Here is a 25896-nt window from a genome sequence, read left to right as displayed (position 1 = left end):
ATCGGAAGACCGGAGCCTGACGATCTGTGGGAGGGAGGAGCAGCTGGGAGGCGGGAGGCGGGGTGGAGAGTCGGGGAGGGAAGGCAAAACAACAACAACAATGTAAACAAAATGGCAGTAAGCCAAAAGCGATACCGGGTTGGGGAACAAAAAGTGTGAAAACGCGGTGAAAAAGACACAATCAGGCACAATACAATTCAATACAGGCAGCACAAATAGCAAGAGCGTTGCAGCGCGCTATGGGAGACTAGGGCTACGGTAATATGCTAATTAGTATAAGCGATCTGGCGCACAAGGGTGATTAATAAATAAATAAATATTTTATGCGTGTTCAATGCAGTGGTCTTGTGGTAACGATACCCGTCTGGCATGTAGGTTAGGGAGCAGCGTGAGGAGGAGCGACCGCTTCTGAGGAATCAGGACGTTCTGGTTTGAGGCACAACAAAATTATACATACCTATTGTGGTGCCCACTCCAACGACTTTGGTGATATTCGAAACTCTTCACTAACTCACTGCCTCAATACCCTTGCTCCTGCTAGTGCCGGGTCTTCTTGAGTCAGCCATGGAGTTGTTCCTCACTCCAGCTGTGCCATAATCAGCACCCTTCAGGCTTTAGAAGGCATACCATCCAGCGAAGCAAGATCTGCTATTTTTACGTGCCGACTCTCATACTGATTTAGTGGTGTTATTAGCCACACGAAAATCGCATACCACATCACCATATGCTACCCCTCCCCTTGATAAGGGGAGTAAAAGATTGGACTTATCAGGATGCAAAGTATGTAATGCGTCGGCTATGTCTATGAAAGCAGCCAGCGCCTCAGCCCTCATAGGAAGGTAGGAAGGAACAATGGTCTCAAACTACTGCTTTAGCGTAGCGACTGATTCTTCGAGTACATGCATGGCTTCGACTAACATCGCTCAAGCCTGAATTTTAGCTGCGCCTTTAGAATTTATCTTTTTCGGGCTCCACTCTCTTCGGTTCACACACCGGTGATGAAATTGAGAGAATGCAGATGGAGAATGATACTGTGCTGTGGGTTTAGGGACGCCTTAAGACTAGCGACACCCATTCCGACCTTACCACTGTTGTTTCTTATAACAGATGGTTCAAACCCCTCATTGGCAGTCTGGAAGATCACACCATTATCAATTATCCGACCAGTCTCAACGCAAGAAACAGAGGGAACCTACCTCTCCAATAGCTAACCAGAGAAACCAACAGCCAGTGGCATCAAAACCCCGAATCATCTCTTCTCCCTCTTGCGTTACCCACTCTGGTAGGGGGAAGCATTGCCTGGCAGAGTGGCAACACATTACAAACAACGTCTGGGTCTTGAATATTGTCAAACGTGGCTATTGTCTCCGATTCACTGCCCCACCACCATTCATTCCACCAAGGTCGTCCACATCTCGCCCCGAGCTTCTACAAGAGGAAGTCAACACGCTATGTCAAAAGAAAGCGGTGGAATCGGTCCCTCAAAACCAACAAGGCCAAGGTATTTACCCCAGGTCCTTCCTTGTGCCAAAAAAGGGCAGGCAAGAGTTCAGGCCTATTCTTGACCTCCGAATGGCAAACAAGTGAATCCGAACTGAAAAGTTCAGGATGCTGGTGTTACATAAAATGTACCCTTTGTAGGAAGCTGGCTCTGTATATACTATACCTAAGTGAGGTGTAGTGTGCACAGAGTCCAGTGGATCCCCAAAGGTGGGAAGAAGAAAAGTTAGATAGCACCTCACTCTCTATTTGTGGTAGTGTGGGTGAGCAGTAAGGCAGTATCAGAGGACAGTGTTAAGCATTTGTTGCACCCACTCACTCAGCAAATGATTCCCCACACTCAAAGACTGAACCTTAGACCAATTGGTTTTGTATAAAAATATTATTTTAGTTATTTTATTTTCTAGAACCAAGCAAGCCTGGCACAGGTAAGTTGATAAATACTTTGCAGTAAATATACATTTTGAAATGCAATTGTAAATGTACTTTGAAATGGTTACAGTTTGAATTACTGGTAATGTAATACTGTGAAATGCTGTACATATATTTTGTATCGACTTTGCAATGAAAATTACAGGTAAGTTACTCTTACGTTACTTTTGAGATTACTTTTGAGATTACTTTTTCTACTCAGTATGCCTAGATATCACACTGGGATAATTCCTCGAGAAAAGGTATATAAAAATCAGTTTTGCACAATTGCTATTTTTCAGGTTTCCATACAACTCAATTCCACACTTGAAATGAAGTTAACGGTTACCAGGTAAGTAAGAGGTCTTTGGAGTTGAACTTCTGGGGTTGAAACAAGGGTTTCCCCAGGGTCAATGATGCACTCTCCTTACACCCTCAACTGCACTAAGGTGGCCGGGTGCAGAGTACTGAGGCCCAATGTTATCCAACGAGGGATAGGAGGCCTCCGGTTGGTGGCTGCTGGTGAGCAGGCCAGAAGGTTGTGGGAGCCAAGCTCCTGGTGTTAGACTAAAGGCAGAGGGGGATTCGGTTTAGCACACAAAGTGCACCCGCAGTGGTGCAAGGGCGGCTGGGTGCAGGGTGCTATTTTGGTGTCGGTGCCCTATGTTTTCAATGAGGATTTTCACTTTTGGTCTTTAGCCGCAGGCTCGGTCCAGGAAGACTTCAGGGAGGAACCAACTTCAGGGAGGAACCAACAGCTGGGCAGCTAAGTTGGAGTGCTCTGGACATAGGAGCCCCTCAGGTTCCTATATCCAGGGCGCAGGGCGGCTGGATGCAGGGGTGTTTCTTGAGGTTGAATTTCACCTTACTGTGCCACTCGCGGTTGGAGGGTCTCCGTGCAGAGGCTGCAGGCAAAGTCGGGGGTAATGGAGGGGTCAACCCACGGTGCACTCAGACTCTGGAGTCCTTGGTGCTCTACTGTTTTCAATAAGGATTTTCGCTTTTGGTCTTTAGCTGCAGGCTTGGTCCAGGAAGACTTCGGGGAGGAACCAACAGCTGGGCAGCTAAGTTAGAGGGCTCGGGGACATAGGAGCCCCTCAGGTTCCTATATCCAGGGCGCAGGGCGGCTGGATGCAGGGGTGTTTCTTGAGGTTGAATTTCACCTTACTGGGCCACTCGCGGTTGGAGGGTCTCTGTGCAGAGGCTGCAGGCAACGTCAGGGAGTCCTGAAGGGGTCAACCCACGGTGCACTCAGACTTCGGAGTGCTTGGGGACCTTGCTGGGACCGTTGGGCCAATTGAACTCAGGCCGTAGGCGACGGGTGCATAGGTGGTTCCAGGCGTCAGGTTTATTTTTCCTCTGCAGGCTCGGAGTCTTTCTTTGGTGTTTTTTCTGAACGAAGCTGCTGTTCACAGGAGATCCTGTCTTTGTTGAAGGCAGTCAGTCCTGCAAGGGGTTTTGGGCTCTCTGGTTGCAGGACAAGACGATTTATGGCTTAGGATCTCTTCAAACTGCAGACGGGCCGGTAGGGCTGGGGACAAGTCAGTTGTTCTCTGCAGTCTCCTCTGCTGGGCGTCTTCTTTCGTCCTTTTTCTTCTTACGTTGCGGGAGTCTGCTTTCTTGGTTTAGGGCTGCACCCTAAATACTGTATTTAGGGGGCGTTTTAAGAATCTCGAGGTCAGTAGCCAATGGGCTATTGACCCTAGGGTGACTACACCCTTGGTGTGCTCACCCCACGTGGGGGAGTGAGCACAATCCCCAATCCTAATTGGGGAGTGTCTGCCATCTGCAAGATGGTAGGCACTGAAGAGAGGGTTTCACTTTGCCTCCCCCACCTTAGGGGTGGAGTTGGCAGAAGTGGGCACACCTTCTGGGCTGGCTAGTTTTTCCTGCCTGTCTTCCTGCCGAAAAGGAGGGGAGACATGAAGGAGGCATGCTCCTGCTAGCAGGAGAGGCTGGGTGGCGCATTACAATGGCTGCCAGCCCTTTGAAGCTCCCCTGCTACAGATGGTTCCTCCTGGCCTTGGGGAGGTGTGAACACCTCCGCCCAGGAGAGCCTTTGTTTCTGGGCTCAGGGAGCGAAGGCTCCCACCCTAGTGGTCCAGAAACATGTGTCGTGGCGGCAGGCGGGTGTGTACTAGTCAGGGATCCCACTAGAGGCTGGTCGTTTTTCAGGGAGCATCTCTAAGATGCCCTCTGTGTGCATTTTTCATTAAATCCCACACTGGCATCAGCGTGGGTTTGATGTGCTGAGAAGTTTGATAACAAACTTTTCACTTTTCAGTGTAGCCATTGTGGTGCTGTGGCGTACGTAATGACAAGCTCCCAGCACCATATACTCTTAATGGCAGCACTGCACTTACAATGTCTAAGAGTGGACTTAGACACTGAAGGGGTACAGGGCTCATGCACCTGTACCCTCACCATTACCCAGCTAGAGGGGTGACTGATCTATGCCAGGGCAGTGGGTTGTAGACATGGCACACAGGGATGTGTGCCATGTCGACTCCTCACTTTCTTCGGCACCAAAACATGCAGCCTGCAAAGGCAGTGTGTGTGTGTGTGTGTGTAAAGGTACAGGGCATCTAAGGGTGGCACAATATGTGTTGCAGCCCTTAGAGGTCCTCCCTGGTCACAGTGCGTTGGAAACCTGTGGTACCATTTACCAGGGGCTGACCTGTGGCCAAAGATGCCAATTGGGTTAAGTTTGGGGAAAGAGCACAGGCCCTGGGAACCTGATTGGCAGGGACCCAGGTCACATCAAGTCAAAGTGCATCAGTTGTCTGGCAAAAAGTGGGTGGTTACTGCAACATAAATCCACTTTCCTACACCCTCAACTTCAACAGGGGAACTGGCTTTCTTCAATAGACCTTCACAGTGCTTATTTCCACATTCCCATCTTGAAGCCACATTGGAAGTTCCTCACATTTGTCATGGGGCAGAACCACTACCAATACGCTGTTTGACAATTCAGCCTCAAATCATCACCCAGGACATTTTCCAAATGCATGGCTGTGGTGGCAGCTCATCTAGGAAACACAGAATCTTTTGTCTATCCCTATCTAGCCGACTGGCTGTTCAAGGATTCCACTTCACAGAATCCCAGGAACATTTAAAGTGGACTTATGATCTGCTCCATCGCTTGGGTCTTCAAATCAACTTTCAAAAGTCCACGTCAACACCAGTCAAGACGTTGCATTACATAGGAGCTACCATCGACATGGTACAGCAAAAGATGTGCCCTTCGGAGGAACAATGTTTATCCATTCTCCAGAAATGCCACAAATTCCGGAGGCTGGCCGTCCAAGAGTCCGCATAGTCTCCTCTCTCCTTGGCTCGATGGAGTCCTTATGCTTGCCTTCCCATATGTTACATAGGAGTGCTTGGAGGATCAGTATAAACCAGTTCTTAAAGAACTCGGAGGACAAGATCATCCTTTCAACTCATGCTGTGGAATCTCTCCAGTGGGGGTGTTCCCTGAAAAATTGCCTGAGGGGAATGCCTTTACACTAGCAGAACCCTACACAGACCATAGTGATGAATGCCTCTCTGCTGGGGTGGGGAGCCCACATGTATCACCTGCCAATACAAGGAACTTGGCCCTTGAAAGTACAGACATACCATAACAACCTCCTGGAACTCCGTGCAGTTCACCTGGCACTCAAAGTGCTTCAACCTTCGTTCACGACCAGCACCCTTCTTTTTCGGACTGACAATACCACCACTGTGTACTACCTTAACAAGCAGGGGCAAACACGGTCCAAAGCCCTGTCACGAGAATATCAAACAATCTGGCACTGGCTTCTCGCAAGGAACTTTAATCTGATTGCCGTACATCTTCCAGGTGTGCATAACATTTAGGCAGGCGCCCTCAGCAGGGTTCTCGACAAAAGCCGCCAGTGGGTACTGAACTAAGAGGTCGTACAAGCTATCTTCAACTTGTGGGGCACACCCTCTACAGACCTTTTTGCCACAGTGGAAAACAAATAATGCTGCGACTTTGCCGCCAGATTTTACCATCCAAGATCATTAGGGAATGCCATCTGGGTCACTGGTCCAAAAAATGTGTGTATGCTTTTCCTCCATTACCTCTGATACCGGCAGTCTGCTCAAACTGTCCACCACGACAGCCAATAAGATCCTCATAGTGCCAGAATGGCCGAGACAACTGGGGTTCCCAGACCTGCTTCTTTGGTCTATCCGTCCACATCTCAGGCGGTCATGCAGGTCGTCCTTCTCACAAAGTTATGAGGTCAACTTCTACACCCCAACTTCTCCTCCTTGAGTTTGGTATCATGGCGCCTGAGATAGTGTAGTATGGTCATCAAAACCTATCTCAGCGACCATCTACAAGATTGGCCTAAACCTTTAAAAGGAGAAGAATTTACATTTGGTGCACTTCCAGGCAGATAGATCCCACTTTTTGCCAGTAGGAGGTCATTCTCCCGTATTTACTATACCTTGCTGTTAGACCCGGGATCCCTGGTTGGCTGAGGTAGGTACCTTAGGCCAAGCAGGGACCCATGTTTCAACGTCAGGGAAAGGAAGGTCACCTTCTTAGATAGCCCAGCTTACCCCCTCATTAGGTTGGCAGGAGCAGCCAGGCTTTTCTTCAAGGCAAATGTGTAAAGTATTTACAACCACGCTTACAATAATCCAATAATGACACCACAAGTAGACTCCACATGAGTTTTATAAAACGATTGTAAACTTTATGTAAAAGGATATATGATAAGACAACACAATATAAACCAACATATGAGGTTGTGTAATATTTCTCCTGGCCGGTTATTAGGCCAGCCAGCCCTTGTAAGTTCTGGCGATGTCAATGAGCACTTCTAAACATTCTCCTGTACTCCTAATATCATGTCTTATAGTTCGTAATGCTAGAATCAGGCACTTTTGCAATGTAAAAATACTGTAATGCGTAACATAGCAATCAGAATCTCTGACATGAAAAGAATGCAATGCGTAACTCAACAATCAGGCCTTTTGCAAGGTAAAATAATGCAATGCTTAATACAACCACCAATATGTCCACCTGCAAAAATAAGGCAATGTGTATAGACTAATCGGGTAATTTGTTATGCAGGAATATTGCAATGCACAATATGCAGTCAGCCTCTCACAGGTGCCCCCAACACAGTACGATGTAATCCCAAAGTGCAGCTTCGCACTCCAACCCCTGTACCGCCACTCCCTTGGAAATACGGGCCGCGATACAAGCCGAAGCAGAGGCTTGCGCTGCCAACACGAAAGAGAGGCCGAGAGTGTCTCCCTCCAAGCCCGCGCCCCACCCCAGGAGTTGAAACATGTTACCTGGGGGGCTCAAACCCACTCTCCTCTCCTCGTCCAGCGGCTGGGCCTCCAATGCAGCTTTGTGAAATGGCAACGGCGGCTCGGGCCGACAACTCAGCTCCTCCGGGACTGCAGGTCCGGGCCGCTTCACCTACAAAGATCTCAGGCTGCCACAAAGCATACGCACTCAGCATTGCTGAGTCTTCCTTCACTCGGGGTGCACGATCACTGGGTACTCCACAAACAGATCTCAGGCTGCACAAAGATTAGGTGCACAGCGTCGCTGAGACTCACTTGGATTCCGTTGCACTCGATAACAAAGCAAATCCTCACGAATGTCTCACAGTGCACACCCACACGCTCACAGCGTCCATGAGACTCACTTGGATTCCGGTGCACACAATAACAAGGCAAATCCTCACGAAGGTCTCTCGGTGCACAAGGCACCCTCCCACAGCGGCTCAGAGACTCACTTGGATTCCGGTGCACACGGTCATTGGACAATCCTCACAAAGGGGTTCAGGCTGCACAAAGCACACGCACACAGCGTCGCTGATACTTGCTTGTATTCCAGGTGCCCACGATCACAGGTCAATCCTCCTGAAGGTCTCCGGCTGTACAAAGCACATGTACACAGGGTTGCCGAGACTCACTTGGACTCCAGGCGCCCACGATCACAGGGCAGTTCTTACGAGGGTCTCAGACTGCAACAGGAATGCTCACACAGTGCTGCTGAGACTCTCCTGGAAACTTTTTGTGCTGGTGTTTCCAAACAGGGAGCCAGCTCACCTCAGGCCTTTGGGGATAAGATACTTCAGGACACAGCACACAGCAAAGTCCTTCAAGCAGGGGGATATAGCACACAGCATAGTCGCTTTAGCCTTTCCTTGCTTAAAACAACAAACTGCAGGCCAGCCCCTGAACACACAGCAAGGGTCAGTCCTATCCTTCAGTCTCTTCAGTTGTTTCTTCTTTGCCAAAGGTCCTCTTGAAATGAAATGAAATACCATTATTTGTAAAATGCACAGCTACCTCCGAAGTGGTGTCCCGGCGCTGTGGGCCCTCAGGAAGATTAAGCAAGCTTTTGCCCAGAGTCACATGGTGCTGGGCTGATCTGCGGCCGGTGCCGGGGATTAGACCATGAGCCCCACATTCCAGCGTCAGTCGCCCTGGCAGCTACGCCACACCTCTTCCACCACAAAGTAGCTCCAGTCTTGCTCACACTTGATCAAGCCATTCTACAACGTTCAGGGGCTTCAGCTCTCATAGGTATAACCCTCAAGAATAAGGTACTCTTTGCCACTGTCAAAAAAAGCCACCGAGCCACAGAGCCAGCATCTAAACACATAGAAGGTAGATTAGGTCTACGTAACGAGCTGGGGAGTTATTCATTGACAAAGTGAAACTCATTTATGAATCTATCAATACCCTTAACAGTAACTGCCATTCAACAGGAAATATACAGCATAACCCAAACAGGGGCTCAGAATTGATTATTGCAGACTTTCAGTTTTCGGCCCCGTCCGCAGATCAGATATGTCAACTTATACTGACAACCAAGTCAGGGGGCCCAATGGATCCATGTACACCTAGGGTCCTGCACATGTTCCCGGAGTTGTTCAGCAATCAACTCCAGCTGCTCTTGCTAAAATAATACAGGCAAACTGCTTCCCGAAGGCATGGAAATCTGCTTCTGTACGGCCACTCTTGAAGAAGCCCATCCTGGATTCGTCGGTCCCTTCTAATTATAGACCAATATCAAGAATTCCCTTCCTGGCTAAAACCTTAGAAAAACATTTGAACACACAACTCTCCGGGTTCATTAGGGCCTCTCAGGCATTAGATGTTTTACAATTTGGGTTCCGGGAGGAACATGGGACAGAAACTGCTATGATTATGGTGGCAGAAGAGATCAGGAGTGTGCTGGACGCAGGTGGGAAGGCTGCCCTGATCCTGTTAGATCTGTCTGCAGCCTTCGACACCATTAATCATAGCATACTGCTGACCCGTCTAGAAGAAATAGGCCTGCATGCATCCGCAGTTGCATTAATGGCCTCCTTTCTGGGAGAAAGATCTTTCACGGTTCAGCTAGGGGAATTTCATCAAAACCCTCCAAAACCCCCTGGGGGGGTACCACAGGGCTCGTCACTAAGCCCTACCCTTTTTAACATATATGTTGCCCCATTAGCAAACATCATTAGGAACTGTGGTTTCTCCCCATATGCTGACGACACCCAAATAGTGGTGTCCATCTTGAACAACACAGGCGAGACAGCAGACAGTTTTACTCAGAACCCACTGTCTAGGGGAAGGATTACTGTAAATGTGATCGCCTTGAAGGAAATGTTTATCCTTATATAGGGAGATGATGATGAAATGTTCTTCCTAGTTAAAAGAAATATCTTTTGTAGCTTAATGAAGGGCCTATGCTTGCCTATTGAGATGTTGTACTCTTAGCCTTAAGAATTGTTATTCCGGCCCGATGGCAGGTCGGCTTCGCCGGATGAGGCGTTCCCTAGTCCATTTAAGAATGTTTTATACTCCTGCCCCAGTGTTCTAACTTCTACCTACTAAGAGGGTTACCCTTGGGGGCTGAAATGTTTATGCCTGCTTAGAGTAGGTAACAGAATGTTGATTCCTGGGTAAGGAAATGTGTATTCCTGTTTAGAGGAGTGATGAAATGCACTGTTGCATATTAGGATGGAAAGCCCTATAGGAATATTTGGTACTGGGTAGTTAAATGTCTAACTCTGCCTAGTGCGATGCCTTTCAGCTATCTAAGAAATCGTTATTCCTGCAGGAGTGTGTTTTGCAAGTAAAAGTTGATTACTTACCTCCAAGGGGGTAAACCAGAAGATTATTCCTGATTCTTTATTGAGCAGCTGGTTATCACTCATGTAAGGTGGAAGGGCCTAACTTCTAACAAAGAATGTTACATAGAGAAATGCTCTGCCTTTAAGGGAATGTTTTATGTATACTATGTTGAAATGCCTAAATGAAATGCTGGTTTTCCCCAGTGAGGTGTTTTATTCCTAAATAGGGAGATGGTTTAACCTACACAAGAGGTCATTTATTTATAATGAAATGTTTTGCCTCTTGAGTGTTATATTTGTTGAAGCCTAAAGTTATTTATGATACATCCTTTATGCATTCATAAGTTTTACCCCTAATAGGGGAGGAGGAGCCTAATGCTGAGGCTAATAGGATCTTACACCTTTAGTGAAATGTTTTCTCATTACTTATTGCACTGCTTATTCCTACCACGGAGAGATGTTACTGTTATGGAGATGCTCTTCGCTTACCTGAGGAAATGAAGATTGGTACTTAACGCAGTGTTGTATTCATGACCTTATAATTTATTTCTTACAGGTGATGAGGAGAAACCAGACCAAGGTCAGGCCTGTGGTTATTTAATATTTAATATTTATTATTTATTCATCCAGTATTTATTGCCAAGTGTTCTCACACATGTATTTTAGTGGAAAGCTAATAAGCTAATTTTATGATGAATTCCTAATACCCTGATCCTGCTCTATCTTAATAAAATTAACTTGAGTTTTTACACAAGCTCACTGGAGTGGTATCACTAATTGCGTGCCCAGGTTTCTGACTCAGTGGTTGCGTGTGCTGCATGGTTGCTTAACACATGTGCTTTCGGATGCCTACCCGCTCGTGCCATGCTACCCTAGGGGACTGGTGACCCCAGTTCCAACATATTGGTGTCGAGCGGTGGGATCCAGGACTTGTGACCATGCAGCACCCTCCATTGGGACAGGGTGCACAGCAATTGGGCTGCACACCCATTGTGGGTGCAAGCCTAAGTAATTGACCCCTCCATTGTCTAGCCTGTGAGTGTATCAGGGCCTGTTTGACCTATACTGTCACCCACATCCTAGAACCTTTTTCCTGAATTATCTGAGTCCCCACCTGGCGTACTGGAGTGTTGTCAGGGGATGGGGGTGCCTGTTGGGCGGAGGGAAGAAGGAACTCCGTACCACTTTGGGGGCACGGGTAGGAGCCCACCCAGAGGGGAGAGGGGATGGGGAACAGGAGGGGCAGGTCACACCCAGGGAGGCGGGCACACCAGAGAACCTTGGAAGGGGGTGTGTGTCGTCAGAGAGGTTAGAGCAGAAAAGGGAGAGTGTGAGCCTTGGAATGAAGGAAGGGAAGCTGGTGCACAGGCTTCAGCTAACAGAGACAGAGCTGAAGACCTTGAAATCATGTGTGCCAGGTACTTCCATGGTGGCAGCGTACCCGAGGTTCGGGGTTTGGACCAGTCACAGGGTGTAGAACTTGGACTGGGGTTTCAGGTGCAGGGGTTGCCTGACCTGGAGGGTGGGGTACCACTAACTATGGACCCTACCAATGTGACTTCCAGGGGTACCTATCCGGGGAGGAGGGTGCGGAACCCTGGAAGGGGGTGCAGAGGGAGGAAGGACTCTCCTCTGGCACCGGTCCAGCCACAGGGTTCAGATCCTGGGTTGGGTGGCCAGGTTCAGGGGTTGCCTGACCTGGCGGGAGGAATCTCTGTATTCAGAGTTCCCCAGGTTGTGACTCTCAGGGGTACTACTCCAGGTGGGAGGGTGCGGAACCCTGGGAGGGGGTGCAGCGGGAGGAAGGACTCTCCTCTGGCACCGGTCCAGCCACGGGGTTAAGATCCTGGGTTGGGTGGCCAGGTTCAGGGGTTACAATTAACAAGGAAGGGAGGTAGAGTACAAAAGTAGGATTCCTACTCCACGGGCACTGATAAATAAACAAGAAGAATCCTACTACCAGTGTGTATCACAGGGAGTGGGAACACTCAGTGTTGTGTAAAATACCCCTCACACACCAACAGGCCCCTTGGTGTCATGCTTCATCATTGGGGTCTTCGCATCCCGCTAAGGGGATGCGGCACGCTGCGACCTGCGACTACGCGGGAGCGTTGACAAGTTGGACTATGTGTGGTGTGTGTTGAGTGCAGGTGAAGGGATTTATGTGAGTGAAGGGTGTGGTGAAAAGTTAAAAAGTACCTGGCTAGTGGGTGGTGTGAAAAAAACTTTATTTCATACCCCTAGCTGGTGCTATTAAAAAGGTGTGCAAAAAGAGCGAGGTTTTATTGTCTTAATTAGGGACAGAACCTCTGGTGTGCGTCGACATGTTTCGGTACTGGTGTACCTTCTTCAGGACGGGGCACAACTTCCCAACCCTACTCACGTTTTTCTATAAAAAATGTTATCTTAATTCCTTAAAAAGTGATAACAATTTTAATGAGGCTACAGTGTGCCTACAGCGGTTCTTTTGGATCATGCAGTTGCATGCCCTGCAAAAAAAGGAAACGGAAAGACTTCGGACCCGGATCGGCGGTATGGTTGAGGAAGGACTAGCCCATGACTGGCTCAGTAAAAAGGAAGCGGATTTCCTACAACAACCCACTCCGAAAATACCATACTTCTACTGTATCCCGAAGATACATAAGAACATCGACGATCCACCGGGAAGACCCATTGTTTCAGGGATTGGGTCGATTTTGGAGCCTCTATCGAAGTTCTCAGATGCATTCCTCAGACCAATGGTACAAGCAACAAGCACATACCTGAAGGACACCAAATCAGTCCTACAACTTTTGGAAGAAAAGGTATTTGACCCAGCTGCACAGCTCCTTGTAAGCCTTGACGTGGAGAGCTTATATACGAGCTTGCCTCATGAAGAGACTCTACAGATCATAGAGGAAGTGCTCTTCAGTAGTGCATGGAAGTATCAGACACCAAGGAACTTGGTCCTTGAATGCATCACCATGGCTTTAAAAGACAACTTCTTCAAGTACAAAGAGACACTATACCTACAAACCCATGGAACGAGCATGGGTAGTACTTTTGCCCCAAGTCTAGCGGGACTATACGTCCACCATTTGGAGGAACACAAAATCCTACATGAAAGTAACCCATACCGTTCCCAGATTGACACCTGGAAACGGTACATAGATGATATTTTCATAATTTGGAACGGGGATGTCACCAGCGCCACGAATTTCGTAGCCTGGTTAAATAACCAGAATGCGTACCTGAAGTTTACCAGCACCATTTCAAACACATCAATGGTTTTCCTGGATTTGAATATTTATACTGAGGAAGGAAGGCTAAAAAGCACGACCCACTTCAAACCCACCTCCAGGAACTGTCTGTTGCACTACGACAGTTTTCATCCCAGACACCTTAGGGAGAATCTGCCGTATGGTCAATTTTTAAGACTCCGAAGGAACTGTACAGAACTGAGCGAATTCAACAAACAGGCAAAAGACTTAAAATCTAAACTTGTACAAAGACAATATCCTATTAAAACCATCGACAAAGCGATGAAACGCGCAAAAAACAATCACAGGGAGGCACTCATAGAGAACAACTCACAAGATAAAGAAACAAACAAAAGACCAGTCTGTGTGACAACTTACACTTCCATATCAAACCAGGTATCGGAAGTCATTAACAAGCACTGGGGAATATTGAACTGTGGAGACCTCGATTTTGAGAAACCAATTCATGCACATCGGAGGGGTAAAAACATAAAAGACATTGTGGTACACACTAGACCACGTGAGAACCCCACTACAAGACAAAAGAATACAGGTGTGCAAGGTCACTTCCCTTGTGGGGATTGCAGCTGCTGTCACCAAACTCAAAAGAGTAAAACCCTAACCTTTAGGAATGGCACATCATGGGAACAACGCCATTTTTCCAATTGCAATACAAGAAACGTGGTCTATATGATAACATGCCCATGTGGACTGGAATATATAGGTATGACCACCCGACCCGTGAAAGTAAGGATAGGGGAGCATAAAAGCAATATACGCTGCAAGAAAACGACGACCAAGATGGCATCACATTTTTTGACACACCAGCATTGCATCAATGATTTACGCTGGACGGTCATTGAACGTCTACCCTCTGAAACAGGCTTGTTCCAGAAGGAACAACAATGGGTGTTCCGCTTAGGAACCCATGTCACAGGTCTTAACGACGACATCCCATGGAGCCAAATCACCTAAACCATGCTTGGGATATGAGAACGTCTACAACTAAAGATTTTCCTATGCAAAAAAACAGAAAAAAACTGAAAACATCTGAATGGTCTTTTCTCCAAACAATGTTTGTAATGAAGTGTATGAAATCCTTGTAGTCAAAGACTAACACTATAAAGGATGAGGATATTGTGTATTCAATATTTGTCTCTACGCCTCTGTTTAAAAAGAAACGGATTGCAATGAAGTATATGAAATCACTGTGAAGGATGAGGATATTGTGTATTTAATATTTGTCTCTATCCCCTTTTTCAAAAGAGAAACGGATTAACAATTCACACTCAGGCACACCCTGAGTAACAATGAAATACCAAAGCGATTTCTTAGGATAAACCGCTGGACTATACAGCCCCAGGGACCAGCGCTACCCAGAGATATGATCACGCATGCGCCGTGAACCATTTGAGGGAGACGCGGTAAAGACACTTGTGCGCACGCGCGCAAAAGAGACACGTGAGCCGGACCTGCGCGGAAGGTTCCTCTGACAACGGGAGTCAGAGCCCGAGCCCGTGAGTGGCTGGAAAGCGGATAGTCCATATTTGGACAACCAAATAACCCGGTAATTAACGAATGACAGAGGGATACATGTTACATGTGGTCAAAACACATGTATACGAGAGGCGTTCACACGGATGTTCCTTACAAGGTCGCCTTCAATTACCGCCAATTAACCAATGAGCTTACACCCTCATCCTCTATAAATACCGCCTAGCTGTTTCCCAATATATTCACAGCGGAACAGCACAGGGTGGTAGAAGGAGGCCAATTTAGGCGGATCTCGTGAGTATATTACAACAAACGCAACTCCAGTCTGTCCAGGTGTAGCGTGGAGTTAAACAGTGAGTAAAAGGAACAACACTGAATCCACTTATCTCCCTACTTAGATTGTGGATCCACCTACCTACCTTGAGGCCCAGGATTTGCTCATGAGGCAATATACCACAAAGACCATGAGAATGTCCAGAGAAAATGAGTATAAACAAAAAACCTTAAGTGTGTCTTATATGTTGTGTGTCTTGTGTGTCCCCTTTTTTTTACAGGTTTATTTAACTGTTTGGGGCTCCAGGTGACTGCACCTGTCTGAGCCAATCCTATATGGTAACCAAACCTTATGGATTTTTCCTTTTTTTGCAGGGCATGCAACTGCATGATCCAAAAGAACCGCTGTAGGCACACTGTAGCCTCATTTAAATTGTTATCACTTTTTAAGGAATTAAGATAACATTTTTTATAGAAAAACGTGAGTAGGGTTGGGAAGTTGTGCCCCGTCCTGAAGAAGGTACACCAGTACCGAAACAGGTCGACGCACACCAGAGGTTCTGTCCCAATTAAGACAATAAAACCTCGCTCTTTTTGCACACCTTTTTAATAGCACCAGCTAGGGGTATGAAATAAAGTTTTTTTCACACCACCCACTAGCCAGGTACTTTTTAACTTTTCACCACACCCTTCACTCACATAAATCCCTTCACCTGCACTCAACACACACCACACATAGTCCAACTTGTCAACGCTCCCGCGTAGTCGCAGGTCGCAGCGTGCCGCATCCCCTTAGCGGGATGCGAAGACCCCAATGATGAAGCATGACACCAAGGGGCCTGTTGGTGTGTGAGGGGTATTTTACACAACACTGAGTGTTCCCCCTCCCTGTGATACACACTGGTAGCAGGTTCAGGGGTTGCCTGACCTGGCGGGAGGAATCTCTGTATTCAGAGTTCCCCCCGGTTGAGACTCTCAGGGGTACTACTCCAGTTGGGAGGGTGCGGAACCCTGGGAGGGGGTGCAGGGAGAGGTAGGTCTCGCCCCTGTCACCAATTCAACTTAAGGGTTTAGACCCTAGGTTGAGGAGAAGAGTGGAAAAAGGTACCACGGGCCTGGGGCGACTGCCCCCCACTCTGAGAGAGAGTAAGGGCCAGAGACATCTGGATTGGAGGTCTGTCCTGGCCGCATCCCACTAGGAACACCAGTGGGGTGGTTGGATTAGCGAGGATGTCATGGTGGTATTGGGCCTGCGTCCACCTTTATCCGCCCCAAGCAGGGAAGCCCGTCAAGGGAATGATCAGTCTACCCTGGCTTTTGGCTGGGGGGGAGATGTGTGAGACTTGGCCCTTTCCCCAGAAATTTTTCGCTTTTTATCCCCTGTTAATTTAGAATGCCCCTATTGAAACAACAGTGTGTAGGCCTTGGGTGGTGGAGAAGGCCCTGTGTAGTTTAAAACTAGTGTTAAAATGCAGGTGCCTTCTACCCCTAATATGGCTGCCACAGACCACTGCTGCAGCAGCGTGGTTTAGTGGGCGCATTCTAGTAGCCAGGGGCTGGCTGGAACCCTCAGGCAATGTATCCATCTTAGCCTGCCAGCCTGCCCATAGGTAGAATGGTGGAACCACCTAGCACCTCCTGGAACCTTCTGGAACAGGTGAGGTGACACCAACTGCCATTACCAACTGTCAACTGGCACTATAAAAGGAAAGGGAGGGAACTTTCCTGTCAGAGAGAAGCTGTGGGGAAGACCTGGGGAAGTACCTACGCAGGAGGATAGGCAGTGGGGGTCAGGGCAGGGTCTTATGATGCTGGAATGACAGGGCCTAGTGTGCTGCTTTACAAGTGTTGAGGTATCCTGTCCCCCCCCCACTGACCTAACCCCGCGGAAGGGAACCCCCAGGGACCACTTGAAGGGATTGGCTGAGAAGAATTTGGAACACCAGCCACCAATTTCCCCCCCCCCCCCCCCCCACCCCCCTTCAAGGAATAAGAAACCAAAGGAAACAAGAAACCAAGCAACTAAACTAAGGGCGCAAGAAACATCCCACCAAGAAGAAAACTAAATCACTGCAGGACTTTTGAGGAACCCACCAGGTATTGGCGCTGTGTCGCTCCCTGTGCCCCCTGACGCCACCTGGGGTTCCTGCGCTAAGCTGCCGCTGCTGTGTGGCTTGACCTGTGAACTGCCTTGTTTGAAGACAGCTACTGCTGAAGCGCTAGCCTCCAGAACTGCCTGAATTTGGCCCCAGCGCTAAGGCTGTCATCTGCTGTGCCCCTGAAAGCGCTATAGTCTATTAGTGTAAGCGCTATTGACTGCCTATAGTAAGCACTGTATTGTTTCCCTCATCTGGAGAAGCTCTGTATTAGTGCCTCTAAGCGCTATCTTGTATGCCCCTGCGAAGCGCTGTGAAGTTGTGAGGCGCTGTACATCTGGTAGCTGACATTAGGGACCAGCACTACATCAGCGAAGCGCTTCTGTGCCCAGGATTACTGCCACTGGTATCAGCGCTAGAGACTGTGTGTCCTGAAAAGCGCTGAATCCTGTGCCCCTGAGGAGCGCTGTGAAGGGAATTGCCAAGCACCTCTAATTACCCCTGCGTAGCGCTGTGACGCGCTAATTCCTTGTGCCCCAGCGCTCGCCTGCTGTGAGTAACTTGGGGCCCCTGTGAAGCGCTGGTGAGCCGTCCGGCCGCCTAGCCTGTCAGCACCGTGGCAGCCCCGCCAAGAGCTTACCTGTAGCGCCTCACAGACGCGCTAGCATTGCCCCGGCGGCCCCCGGTGCCGAGGGAGGGCCGCCACTGCCCGGAGAGGAGACCGCGGAGCAATCGCGGTGTTCACCGCCGCCCCCACCGGCCCGACTGACGAGATCTCCGCGGCGGCCTCTGGAAGCTGAGTAGGCCGCCGCGTTGCAAGTAGGCTGAAACCAGGCCCTGCATCACGTGACAGGGGCGCCGCGTCTCTAGCCGCGCCCCCGTCTTCCTAATTTCCGGATTTGTCCGCCGAGCCTCCCAGTTCCCGGCCCGAGACCCGGGGAAAGCCCGCCCGGGCCCAGCACTCGTCGCGGAGGGGGTCGTGAAGCCTGAGAGCCCCCTCCGATTTGCCCCACGACGCTTGGAACTGCCTCGCGACCGGCGCTGGTGCTCTGTAGCTGCTCCCTGCACCGCGCCCGGTCGTGTGAGGCTCCAGAACCTGCGCAAGGGCCCCGGAGGGCCGAAGAAAAAGGTAATCCCCCAGGGGAGGAGGGCGGAAGGCCGGGTAAGGCCCCGTGTTCGCCCCTCTCCGGGGGAAGATGTCACTGGGCCCCGTTGGCCCTCATTAATTGCTGAGAAATGGTGACTGGGTCCTGTTGGCCCTAATTAATTACAGAAGCCCTTCAGGCATGGGGACTGGGCCCACGAAGGTCACTGTGGGTCCTCTGCAGTAGGAATCTTGTACTCCTGCAGTGAGATAATTATTAAATTGGGCTGCATTGTTGATTAATGTTTTTCCCTTGCCTTATGGGAATGTTCCCTGGTTAATAGGAGCAATTTACTGCTCATTCATGCACCAGCCGATGTGTAGTTTGCCTAATGAAAGGTCCATTCAAAGATGCTTTAGTGAATAACCACTTATAAATGCCTTAGTGAATGCCCAATGAAAGGTTCATTCAAATATGCTTTGAGTAATGCTCTAGGTAATGGAATGGTTATTCCTCCCAAGTGAAACTGGTAATTAACTGTCTGGTTAGTTTATGACTAATGAAATGTTCTGCCTTTACTCTCATGACATGTATATTACTGTCTAAGGCACTGTTATCTGAATGCTGTTTGCTACCTCAGGAAATGTTTATACTACATAAGTACATGGTTCCTGGGTCATATGTCCTGCATACTCCTGCCTAATGCAATGGTTCCCAAAGACCCCTAGGTATATAAGGAGATGGCTACTCCCATTTGAGGAGAGGTTTATTCCTGGTTGATAGGGATAACGCACTGCTATTCCAGCCTCAGGTGTTGTGATAGTTTACCCTAGTTAAAAGAAAGGTTTATTCTTACCTGATGAAATGGGTAATGCTGGTTAAATGAAATGTTTTCTTCCACGTAGTGCTAAATTTACTAGAAGCCTACAGTGATTTATTTACATGTTGCTGTTCTGAAACGCTCAGCTTTGTTTGGGGAGTAAAAAGTAGAAACCTACTGTTATTTATTGAAATGCTTTCTGTTATAACTCCTTAATGTATTTGATGCAGGTGCTGACCAGGAGCAAGGCATAGGTCATGCCTGTGTTTTACTAAAAATTTATTTATCCGATATTTATTATTTATGAAACATCTAATATTTATTCAACTGAAGTTTAATGCCAAGTGTTGATACACAGGTATCTGAAAGGAGAGTTATGAAGCTAACCTTATGATGAATTCCTAATACCCTGATCCTGCTCTATCTTAATAAAGTTAACTTGAGTTTTTATACAAGCTCACTGGAGTGGCGTCCCTAATTGCGTGCTCATGTTTCTGACTCAGTGGTTGCGTGTGCTGTATGGTCGCTTTACACATAAGCTTTCGGATGCCTACCCGCTCGTGCCATGCTACCCTAGGGGACTGGTGACCCCAGTTCCAACATTGCCCCATTAGCAAACATCATTAGGAACTGTGGTTTCTCCCCATATGCTGACGACACCCAAATAGTGGTGTCCATCTTGAACAACACAGGCGAGACAGCAGACAGTTTTAGGCTTTGTATGGGCCAGGTTAGCCGCTGGATGCAATCAAATTGCCTAAAACTAAACGGTGATAAGTCAGAGGTCATGCTGCTGGGGGCTGAACACAGCATTTGGTCACCGGATTGGTGGCCTGACAGTCTGGGCTGCTGTCCGTCACCAGTGGACAGCGTAAGGAACTTGGGGTTCATGTTTGAGTCCAAACTAAATTTCAAAGGCCCAGATCAATAAACTTTCCTCCTCTGTATGGCACACTCTGAAGCTGATAAGAAAGCTCCTGCCATTTGTCCCTTTAGATACCAGGAAAACTCTTGTAACTATGTTGGCATTATCTAAAATGGACTATGGAAACACTCTGTATGCAGGGCTTCAGAAACAGCTACTACTAAAACTCCAGCGCCTCCAGAGCGCTGCAGCCAGGCTAGTTTTGGACATACCCAGATTTGAGCCGGTGGCTCACAGAATGAGCAGTCTCCTCTGGCTAACAATAGAGAAGAGAATTCAATTTAAGTCAGCTTGCCTGGCATATAAGGCCTTGCATGGTTCAGGCCCCCATTTATGAAAAACTACCTAAAACAATACGACCCTCCTAGGACCCTCAGGTCTAGCAGTGCTATGCTACTTAAGACCCCTAGATTTAAACAACTAAGATGGGGGGGGGGAAGCTTTGTTCTGCACACAGCAAAGACCTGGAATCAGATACCAGTAGCAATAAAAAACAGCCCATAACTGCTATCTTTCCGAAAGTCTCTCCAGACCTGGCTCTTTTCAAAATAGTCCCCGACACCTCTGTCGTACCTTCTTCTCCCACCTCTGGCAGTCTTAAGTCATTTTTAGCGCCAAGATGCCCACGGGCATTCGTGTGCTCTACAAATCTGATAATCAAATCAAATCAATGGCTTTGAAGTCTTTGTGTTTCTGGTGCACGGACCCCTGTGTAAACCAGTTATGGGTGCCTCCCTGCCAGTGACACCTTTCTTCCCTTGATTAGTGGGGGTCTGGATTCTCAATCACTCAGCAGGCGATGAGCCAATTGTTTTGTAGCAGCAACCCATGTCTTTTCACTTCTAGGGTCTTCTCCTCCCCCTACACTCCAGATGCAGGTCAGCGTATTGCTGTCTCACCTCCTCCCCTGGGTCGAGACATTCCCCAGATCCTATCTCTTTCAAATCCAGACAGTCAATCCACAGCCAGGCAGAGACGCACAGAAATGTTAGAGGACAACCACTCAGCCGCTTCTAAAAGAGTGGCTTCTGAACACACAATGCAAAAACCACCTTCATAAAAAGATGTGTTATTACATTGTGATTTCAGGCATAATAAACTTCACCTTTCCATCTTAAGCCTTTGGGAAGATAGGCTGGAAAACATATAACACAGCCTTCCCATTCTATCCTCTGGGCAAGATGGCCTTTCAACAGTAAAAAACGAAAATGGAGATTATTTCATTGTCAAGACATGGGACACACCTTAGTACATGTCCTACCTTTCACATGCACAGCACCCTTCCCAGACAGTACCCTGGACCTAGCATAGAGGTGTCTGATGTGCATACAAAAGGAAGGATAAGGTCTGGCAAGTGAGTGCACTTGACAGAACAACATGGCAGTTTAAAAAACTGCATGCATGCCCTGCAATGGAAGGCCTGAGTTCCATTTTTAAGGCTACTTGTGTGGGTGGCACAATCAGTGCTGCAGGCCCACTAGTACCAGTTGTATTTTCAGCCCTGCCACCCATAGTGCACTTTACTAGAGACTTTACTTAGTAAGACAAACATACCAATCATGGACAACCAATTACCATTACACTTTATACAGGGAACACTTACACGTTGACACTGTTTAGCAGAGGCAAAGTGTCCAAAGCATCTAAGTTGGCAACACCATGTTAGAAAAAAGGTCTTAGGGGGGGAAGGCAAAAAGTTTAGGAACTTTAGCCAAAAAGGGCTAAGTCTACACTTGCTAAATTTGGCCAGCAATACTTGTCAATCAGAGTCCACCTGTCTGCACTAACTGCATACAGGAAAAGTCCTACACAAACCTCTTTCTTTAGGATTCCGGTCAGTATATATTTCCTGAAAGGTTTTAAAGAAGGTTTTCCCTCCGATTAGACGTCCCTCTCCTGCATGGGAGCTAAGTGTAGGGTTTTTTCGCCTCATGCTTCCTCTTTTTGAGATGATTCATAAGGCTCCACTTCGCATCTCACTTGGAAAACTGATTTTCTTGTGGCTAAAAGTTCAGATAGGAGAGTTAGTGAGATACAGGTTCTTTGCACTCATGAGCCATACACTGTATTCCATTCTTCTAAGGTAGTGTTGCATACCCATCCCAGGTTCCTTCATAAAGTGGTCTCAGATTTTCATGTAAATCAGACGATCTCTTTACCCATGTTCTTTCGAAACCATTCTTCTCCAGCTTAGAGAGCTCACCACTTGCTGGATATAAAGAGAGCGTTAAAATTCTACCTAGATAAAAAATCAAATCTATTCGCAAATCTCAGCAGCTATTTATCAATTATGGCCCAGTTCACACTGGTCTAGCTACTTTGAAACAGTCAGTCTCCAGATGGATTGTCTCTTGCATTCTTTGTTGTAATCAGCTAGCTAAAAAATCTCTCACTGGTAGGCCCAAGGCTCACACCACTAGAGGAAATGCAGTCACTATGGCTTTGTTGCGGAATATCCCCTTGGCGGATATCTGCAAGGCAGCTACTTGGAGGTCAATCCACATATTCACTAGACACTACTGCCTTGACTCAGATGCTAGAGCATATGCTCAAGTAGGACAAGCATCCCTCAGAAATCTCTTTGCCTAGCTGGGTACATGCATTTGTGATTCTTCCTACCCCGCCACTTCAGCGGGGATGAGCTTGCTATTTTATTCAACGCTTATGACTATACATGGAAATCACCTACGAGAGAAGGTGTAGTTACGTACCTGTAACTCCAGCCAAGACCAGCATACTCCCCATCTTCAGGGAGGCCGCTCTGACCCCACCACATGGAACCCCTCTAATAATGCCTCCTACCCTCCATGCACCACCCACTGGTCCTCTGCGGATGTATGTAGCTATCAATGGTGCAGCATGTGCAGTGGCACCAGGGTATTGGGTCTGATGCTCCCAGTGTGTCCCAGGTATACTTCATAAGACTTACAAACGAGGAGGGTTGGTGCCATGAACTTTGCTTGCATTGAGTCTTCTTGCATGATTTCACTCCCAAGCGCTCTGCAACTCCCTTAATCAGTATTTTGTGGATAAGATTGCTAGCATTTCTCTCGCCGGCCCCCCTCTTTCCATTGGGTCCGTTCTCTCTTTGTCCCTTTCTAATGCGCAGCAACTTACTCAGATTCCCCCTATCTCAGAGGATGAGCTTTCAATCTTGTTAAGTAAGGTCATCTTTGGGTCCCAAACTGACTGCTGTCCTCCTTTGATTCTGCGTGAGGCTTTTACAGCCTGCCTGCTCCCCCCCTTGAGACTTTTAAATTTGTCCCTGTCTTCCGGTTTGGTTCCCAGTTCCTTCAAGGTGCCCGAGGTCGTGCCCATTTTTTAAAAAACCACAGCAGACCCGACAATTATGAGTAATTTTCTCCCCATCTCCCTCCTCCCCTACCTTAGTAAAGTGCTGGAGTCTCATGTTACCAACACCTTGAGCTCCTTCATTGAGCACTCCCAATATCTTGACTCCCAACAGGCCGGTTTTAGACCCGCCCATTCTACGGAGTCAGTTAAACTCTCAGTTATGGAAGAACTGCGGAGAGGAGCGGACTCCAACACCAGCCAGGTTTTGGTGCTCCTGGATCTGTCGGCCGCCTTTGACACGGTCGACCATAATATCTTGGTCGACCGTGTCGAAGAGGCTGGCATCCGGGGCACCGCTTTGGACTGGGTTCGCTCCTTCTTGTCCAATCGCCGGCAGGCGGTTCGGCTCTCCCAGTTTACCGCTGACAGGGTAGGTTAAACTTGTGGAGTCCCGCAGGGTTCCTCTTTATCCCCCCTTCTTTTTAATTTATATCTGACCCCTCTTATCCGGTCTCTACGAGGCAATCATGTCACCGCGTTTAATTACGCGGATGACATTAAGCTGATATTTAACATCGATGGTTCGGCGGAGTCTATTCACACTTTCCAGTCCACCCTCTGCCACATCAGCGATTGGATGGGGGTTAACCATCTGAAGCTCAACCCCGACAAGACTGAATTGGTCCTTGTCGGGGGTGCCGCCAACCCATGGAAATCCACCTTCTGGCCGGCGAGCCTGGGCTCTCCCCCTAATCCAGTCGACTCAGCAAAAAGTCTGGGCGCTATCATCAGTAGCGATCTCACGATGAAGCCCCAGATTAATGCTGTAGTCTCTTCTAGTTTTTTTCAGCTCCGGAAGATAGCCCGTTTTTTGACCACTGAAGCACTTACTTTAGTTCTGCTGGCGTTAGTCATTTCAAGAATTGACTATGCCAATTCACTTTATGTAGGCATTCCGTCCTATTTGATGAAGAGGCTGCAGCTAATTCAGAACCAAGCTGCACCCCTCATTTACCATCAGCCCAGACACCGTCATGTCAGCCCCTTGTTAAAGTCCCTTCACTGGCTTCCCGTGTCTGAGCGGTGCAAATTCAAGCTAGGCTGCATCATTTTTAAGTCCCTTGCTGGTTTGAGCCCTTCTTTCATTTCTTCACTATTGCACCCCTATGTTCCTGCCCGCAATCTTCGTTCCTCCCACCTTGCCCTACTCAAGGTCCCTGTTTTTAAACGTAAGAAACATGGAGGTTCAAGATTCTCTTTTCTGGCCCCTTCCTTTTGGAACTCACTTCCTCTGAACATCAGACTTGTTTTTCCCTATGTACGTTTTAGATCTCTTCTTAAAACCTATTTGTTTCGTAATGCCTTCTGCTAATGCTTATGTGTTGTGAACTGTCTCCCCCGTTTGCTCGAGCGCCAAGAAACCGCTAGGTGTTAGCTGCGCTTTAAAAGTAATTTTTACATTACATTACATTTCACTCCCAATGTCTCTGGGCCTCTGCTGCCCCTGCAGACTCCCTCTCTTCTCTCTAGCTGTGGCTGTGCTGTATATACCCCCTGACGTATCCTACAGATACACGTCATATAATGTTGAAGAGCACGACCCTGCACACTAGCGACGAACATTCTGCTTCAGCTCCTTGTCAATAATACAGTGTGTCTTAGGCGGCAATATCAAGGCACATACAGGCAGTCTGTGTGTAAAGTCCAGTCGGCCTTTTACCTGTGCCCAGGAGGGCAGCAGCCAGGAGAGAGCCCAGCACGGCCTGCATCTCGTTGGGGACAGAGGGGAAAGGAGCACGGCCGGGGGAGGATGGGAGTGAGTGCCCGGAGCCTGGGTGCGGTGCCTGGTGCCTGTGTGGGCCCTGTGTGCTGGGAGGTGACTGTATGTAAGCTGTGAGGGTGGCTGTCTGGAGCCTCAGTGCTAGAGGGGTGGTGCTGTTTAGTCCGTGTGCTGGAAAGACGGTGCTGCGTAGCCTCAGTGCTGAGGGGCGGGGGTAGGGCGGTGCTGTGTAGCGTCGGTGCTTCGGTCGGAGGGGGGTCTTCGAGGCGCCTGGGCTCCGCGCGGGTCTCCTCAGGAGTTCGCTCTGAGGTATTTCCACTATTCTACCGTTAACAACGGCCTCGCGGCTGCGCGAGCTCTGATTGGCCCGTCCTATTACTCCTGTCATCGGACAGCTCGGATAGGCTTTATATTGTGGAGGCCGGCTGTAATTGGCTGAACGTCTGACAGCCTCATGTGTTGCCCTGGGGGCACGAGACACCGTTCTTTGTTCCCCTTGGATAGCAAAAGAAAGCCTTAAATTGCGAAAGTAGACTCTGATTGGTTGCAGGCCTGACAGCTGGTAGTGCGTCCGTGTGGGAGGTGGAACACTAACTGTCCTCTCCCATTTGACCAGCCTCAAGTTCGGACAGGCTCTGGGTGGCTGTGGATCTCACAGCTGGTATTGCTGCCCCGTGCGTACGCGCTTCCTTGCTCCAATTGGACCGTCCTAGGCAGCCTTTGTTGATGCAGCCTGGTGAGGTGGCCTCTCATTGGCTGCAGGTCTCACAGCCGCAGCTTCTGGTGAGGTAGCCTCTGATTGGTCGCAGGTCTCAGCCTGGTACCGCTGCCCTGGGGGCACACACGTGCTTTCAATGCTCCCATTGGA

At 48.5% G+C, this 25896-nt stretch overlaps 1 protein-coding gene across 1 annotated transcript in view; it reads right to left on the bottom strand.

The window, feature by feature from the left end:
• LOC147718113 (lymphocyte antigen 6E-like) overlaps positions 1 to 25313 on the bottom strand; it is a 421083-nt gene extending 395770 nt beyond the window's left edge. Inside the window, exon 1 of the mRNA XM_086919258.1 lies at positions 24969 to 25313. Coding sequence (XP_086775384.1) covers positions 24969 to 25017 — 49 coding nt within the window. The 5' untranslated portion in view covers positions 25018 to 25313. The remainder of the gene's footprint in view (positions 1 to 24968) is intronic.
• Between the last annotated feature and the right edge of the window lie 583 nt (positions 25314 to 25896).

Source organism: Lissotriton vulgaris, chromosome 4_2 (genome assembly GCF_964263255.1).
Source record: "Lissotriton vulgaris chromosome 4_2, aLisVul1.2, whole genome shotgun sequence".
In the NCBI taxonomy this organism is placed as follows: Eukaryota; Metazoa; Chordata; class Amphibia; order Caudata; family Salamandridae; genus Lissotriton; species Lissotriton vulgaris.
This window is presented reverse-complemented; position numbering and strand designations above follow the sequence as displayed.